The 6,000-nt window shown below is 38.7% G+C and overlaps 1 protein-coding gene across 3 annotated transcripts in view; it reads right to left on the reverse strand.

Annotated features, from left to right (window-relative positions):
- The window catches only part of ELAVL2 (ELAV like RNA binding protein 2), a gene marked incomplete at both ends in the record, with an annotated part of 47,651 nt that extends 43,818 nt beyond the window's left edge, over positions 1 to 3,833 (reverse strand). For 2 of the 3 annotated variants that reach the window (XM_084278890.1, XM_084278889.1), the window contains 2 exons: positions 1,204 to 1,441; positions 3,747 to 3,833. In XM_084278890.1, the coding sequence (XP_084135016.1) occupies positions 1,204 to 1,441; positions 3,747 to 3,818 (310 nt within the window). Of the gene's footprint in view, positions 1 to 1,203; positions 1,442 to 3,746 lie in introns of those variants that run through there. The other variant, XM_084278888.1, reaches the window with a different exon arrangement.
- Between the last annotated feature and the right edge of the window lie 2,167 nt (positions 3,834 to 6,000).

Raw genomic sequence — 6,000 nt, forward strand, 5'->3', positions numbered from 1 at the left:
ACCTACTAACAATGTACTTGAAATTCATGATCTTTCTTTATGCTGTACAGAAAGCCTCACACCTCCGAAAAGGTCTTTAAGTCTTGAACAATTCCATTTCCACAAGAAGTCATTTGACACTAAGTAGCATCCAGCATATAAAACATCAAAACTGCCATTTAAGGATGTTGGCAATTTGCATTTCCATCATTAAGACCTTGAGGCTCACTTTTGTGTGCCTGCAGCAACCTCTTAATTGGGAGAAGCATGTAACCCTTAAGCACCTTTAATAAGGAATGCTTACTGAACACAGATCTGCAAGACAGAGGTAAATGCTTTGAATAGCCATCCCACTGACTGATCGAGTGTCAGCTACATCCTTACACTCCTTGAACAAAGGGTCAAAAGACAGCTATGTAAGGACCTTTTTGTTTCCAAGCACTGAAATTACCTATAGGGAAGATAGGCCTGTTTTTGTGCATCAACCAGCCTTCAGAGTAGACAGCAGGGTGTAGGATCAGCCCAGCCTAATTTCTTTGGCATTCCCACCCACATTCAGTATTCTTCACAAGGAAAATCAGAGATTGCTTTGAGGTTTGGTCAGCCCAGAACTAGAAGCAGTGGTTTCTGTAGTAAACTAACAGCACACATCACGCTGCAGTTCACGCTTGCACTCAGAAAGCACACTGATTTGTGTTCATCCTAAAGCAATTGCTCAAATGCTGCAATGTAAAGGCAGCTTTAGCTTCCAAGTTCCTGTAACTGAAGGCCACCGTTTTCCCAAAGCACAAATTTAGTTACTAGCATCCCTGAAAAACGAAGTTTTGCATCAACTAGGTCTAATGAAGTCATGACTCCAATGGAGGTGAATAATAAGTCAAATAAAGCATAGAATGGTTAGCACTGGAAGAGACCTCAAAGATCATCTAGTTCCAGCTCCTCCAAACCTGATACAGATACACCCTTTTCCACATCTCGATCTTCTTTGCAAAGACTCGATATGCTCCCTGTTTAGAGCCCCTATATAAACCTGGATGAAATGCAAATACAGCCTTAATTTTTGGGTATACAACCTAGGTAGTGATGAACCTAAATTCATTCAAACTAGCAACATCAGCATTGGTTTCCTGTGCTTTTATTCCCTGATTTAAAACTGGAAAACACAATCTGACAGCTTAATGACTGAAAAATTAAAATATGCAGAAAATCCAGATATCAACATACCTGTTATTTTGTCCCTGACAAGCTTGCAGGATTCTATCTCACCGATGCTACCAAACAGACTCTTCAGCTCGTCTTGTGTCATGTTCTGTGGAAGGTAGTTGACTATTAAGTTGGTCTTGCTGTCTTCTGTGTTTCCAGAATCAACAGGTGATGAACAACTGTTCATGGTGGTTGAATTATGGGCTGTGTTATTGCAACTTGGTCCATTAGACAGTTGCGTTTCCATGGCAGTAAATATCTGATGAAAAACACAGAAAACAAGAACCATTAAAATCCGTATTTCACTACCTATTCAATACAGAAGTGCTATTGCCAGAGACATATACTGCGTCTACATGCAAAACCCCCACCAATACAGAGGTATTTTTACTATTAGTCAAAGCAATACTTCAAATTAGAGGCAAATAAAGTTGTCACTAAAATCTTCTAGTTGTCTCAGTGAAGTCAACACTCAAAGCTTAGCTTCCATCCTCCCCCATTTTCCTTTAGAGGCATCACAGCCTTTCTAGTGTAGAAGTTACCAGGTACAATTGGACTGTTGCAAGGGTAATCAGCTATACTAGCTTACAACTGATAACTCAAATTGTATGAAATGCAGCTTTTAAAGCAGTAATATTTGCTTATTTTCAAACAGGTCAAAAGGATGTTAACTGCATCCTGAGCCTATTTCTCATAAGGAAGAGCAGAGAGCAAGACTAGTGATTTCAATACACATGTGCTGAGATGGAAAATAAGTCCTTTACCTCTAGGTCAACCTTCTGTCACAACAGGTTGGAAGCAGGTTTCTAAATGCTTTTTGATTAAAATGGCCATTCCTGCTTCTCAGTTCTCCCCACCCCTGCACTTTGAAAACACTTAAATTTGATAACTAACTTGATTTACTTTTAGACATCAAAATAAGGGAGTGATCACCACTCTAGGAACTACTGTATTTCATCTCAAAGTAACTAACTGTATGACTGGCAGATAAAGCAGCAATCATTTGAAGTACTTGCCCACAAGCTACCACATGTACAAAAGATGCTCTGCCATCTCAGTCAGTCACCGAATGGTAACAGCTGCTAAATACAGTGGTTTATATCCAAGACTTGGGCAGCCTATCCTGTTTGAGACCAACTACATAGGACAACATCCCACAGCAATGTCTGTAAATTAATTCTCCAATAACAAACACTTCAACAGAGGCAAGACACATCAAGAAGTTTCACTTAAAATCCAGCAGTCACAGAAATCCAACCTCTGATTTCCACAAGTCTTCACACAAAAAAAAAGCCTATTGTAAAATTACAGCACAGTGTCAGGACCTCTGGAGTCCTAACCACCCTGTTCCAAACAGCATATGCAAACAATGCACATTGAAAGAGTTGATTAGGTCAACTGCACCGAGGGAGTGCAAACGTGAAAAAGTATGAGAAGGGGTGAATGAATGTTTCAAACTACAATTCAGACATTTTTGGGAACACATTTCTGGGTTCTGCATACAGAAGCATTTTTCAAGAGGTTACTTGCTCAGCACAGCCAAAAAAAGGGAAGGCACATCTATGACAGAAGTGTGACCTTGTTTTCCAGAGGACCTACAACCAGAACAACATTTTCCTCCCTTGTGACAAATGTCAAGGGGCAACCAGCTCCTAGCACATGATGAAACAAGTCTGCTGAAAAATTAAGTAAATGATCCCAATTAAGATAAATTACTTTTCAAAACACTGTATCTGGCAGTGCTAGTAGCCACAAGTGCTTTGCTCTGAGGCTTTCTAGGATTGCTTTTCCCCCCCGCTCCTTGTTTTCTTTTTTCTCAAATTTAAAGTGTTCATTGATGAAAATTAGCAGGATTTAGCAAGGACAACAAACAATCCTCACTTAATTGCACATTTATTTTCATGTTCAGGTGGCAAGAATGGGATCCTAAGCCAACATTCAAGTGAACAGCTGCAGTAGCCTGTGTGTGCTGAAATTACAGCATCTCTCAGCTATAGAACCATCTGCTCTGAATAAAGTGATACTAATGTGTTTTACAAATAATGCATATTCCACTGATAGGTTGACTACACAAAGCACTTCAGCAGCTATGAAATATTTTCCACCATGAAAAATAGTTTAAGAGATTAAATTTACAGTTTTCAAACAATATCTTAGAATAAGACTTGTAAATAAACTTTAAAATAGTAATTATAAATACACAGTACACAGGTTTAAGTTACTTGAGTTTAGTATTCAGACCATACCAAAACCATTTTAGTACAATACTACTCTTCAATTATCCACCAGGTATTTTGAATTAGTACTAAAATCTAATTGACATTAGAAGAAAGGCAAGCCACTGCAGTGTAATTTCTACAGGAGATGACCATATTATAGAAGAACTTGTCGTGGTACACCAGTGTGTTCTAGGCTCTCAAAGAACAGGGAAACAACCTACAGCCTGTAACAAAACATAGAAGAGATTTAACATTCCAAATGAGATATTGAGAAGTTTGGTATGGCCTCAGCACTATTAACATGTAAAAAAGCATCCTACAGAATTTAATAAAAGTCCCACAGACCCCAGTCCAAGGCTCTGCTGCCCACGAACCACTTCTAAGCAGAGAAGCCACATCACAGAGTCTGACTGCCATGTTAGTTTGGAGTTGCCGTCTGCAATATGGACACAAAAAGTACCGTATGTTAGATTAGCAAGATAATGCAACAAATCAGTTTGTACAAATTTACAGTAATTGCATTTATATTCCCAGCACGTCCATGCAGTATGGCTTAATTGGATTTGAGGCAATTCCAATCTAATCTTTCCAAATTCAGTTCTAAAGTTATTTTTCTCGCATGAAGTAAGATGCTTATTTTTTAAGAAGATTTAGAAGACAATGAAGTCTAGTTACCCTTGTATCTACCCAGAAACTACCTTCAGAACCACACCACGCCTGAAAGGGAACTCTACCACAAATAAGTTTTTAAATCTTCAAGACTGAAGAGTAAAGAAGGCAAAAGCAGTGAATTGTTTTCCCACAGGCACGTTAAGATGACCATGCATCACTGAAAGACAGCTCCCTTTACATGCCTCTCTCAGACAGCAAAAAAACCCCAAAGCAAAACACCACACGAGACTTTGCCAGAATTGTCTGTCCTTAAAATCCTAGGTTTTAAAAATCAAGTAAATTAAAGTCTTGCACAGACTGTATTCAGTAAGTTCCTTTGCAAGAGCTGTTTGAAGAGTACCACCAGACATAGAAGTGGCAGTAGAGGCAAGGATTTCTCAAGTGGAAGAACTGGAGCAAAATATGCAAGAGTTCTTAAGGGTGTTTTTGTCCCCCAACACATCTAGTTTTGTTCTTAAAAAAACAGGATTGCAAAATCCAGTTATCCCTGAATTGAGCAGTTCTAGGAGGATTCCACAAAAGCTAATGGGCTGTTTGACCACGACTACAAGTAGTAGTCGAAGTTTTAAATATACCCACAAGACTGGCACAAGTAGAGGACTCCTGAGTGCTGCCACAGATCGCAACTGCTGTGAGCACAAGAGATACTCCTTGCCCCTGGTTAGCAGATGAGGTAGCCAACTTCATGTCTGTTTATTTGTAACTTAGGTTGTTAAAGACCTTTAATCACCTCTTGTTATGCAAAATACTGAGGCTTTGGTATCAGCTGCAAGCTTGCGAAGTCATTCTCTCAGGTCCCAACCCAAAAGCTATGCTAACTGCACTTCTGAAGCTCCCCATTGTACACAGTCAGGCAGGTGTTTGATCAACTGCTTATTACATACTGTAGCAACGTGCATAAAATTTGGATCTCAGCAAAGCAGTATGACCTAAGAGTATTTGCTTCCTGTGAGCCGTGGCCTGCAGGGAGAACACTCCAACAGGACAGCTGACTTGCGTGCACAGGACTTCAGTGTACTTGCTCTACAGACTTCACTGTGCTCTTAAGTATCACAGCACTTCTCAAAATAGCAAAGGGTGTCTCATTTGAGGTACTTCCAGTTTATGTAACACACCTATCTTCACTGAAGTGTGCCACAAGATACTTGCATCAGTGTGCAAGTAAGTACTACCTACCCATAACCTTATGACTCAAAATCAAGATTTTATCTATTAATTTTACCATTTTTACTACTTTCACTGCTCTACAGAGCAATCTCTGACCTCTGATTTTAAAAATTAGAATTCTTACCCTTTTATTTATGCTTCTACTTCACCTGAAAAAAGGCATGTAACTAATTATACCAAAGGAAAAAGGTAATTTTAAAAAGATCAGGTTCTAGCCTAAACACTGCACTTTTAAGATTAAAATCACATGGAACATCAACATAGAATTTAAGCTGTGAATAGGCTCTAAGAAAGGTTTTAAAATACTTAAAAACTGTACTGGTAACTGTTTAGTAATTAAGTATTACACTCAAAAGACTGTTATACTTCAGACTATTACAGTAACTCAGCAATTACTGCATTCAAAACCTATGAAATCAGGAAGTTAAGGAAACAGGGCTCCATGTCTATTAAAAAAAATTAAGTCTGTGTTAACATACATCCAATTTAAGAGAAGGACAATTAGAAGTTGGAAAAGGAAACCTACTCTTCCTTTACAGGCCTGAAAAGAAGCAGAACTGAATACAACGTTGTTCATTTCAGCAAACTGGGTGGTTCCCTTTGTTTGAACAAAGTGCACAAGAGCCATCTACCATTCAACAAACTTACTATTAATTCACCAAGCACAGTTAAGATTTTAAATCCAAACATTCTTAAATGCTGTTTGTGCCATTAACTGAATCCCATTTTCTCATTAGCTGCAATTCAAGTAAGTCGTGAG

Source organism: Gallinula chloropus (genome assembly GCF_964237585.1).
Source record: "Gallinula chloropus genome assembly, chromosome: Z".
Classification (NCBI taxonomy): Eukaryota; Metazoa; Chordata; class Aves; order Gruiformes; family Rallidae; genus Gallinula; species Gallinula chloropus.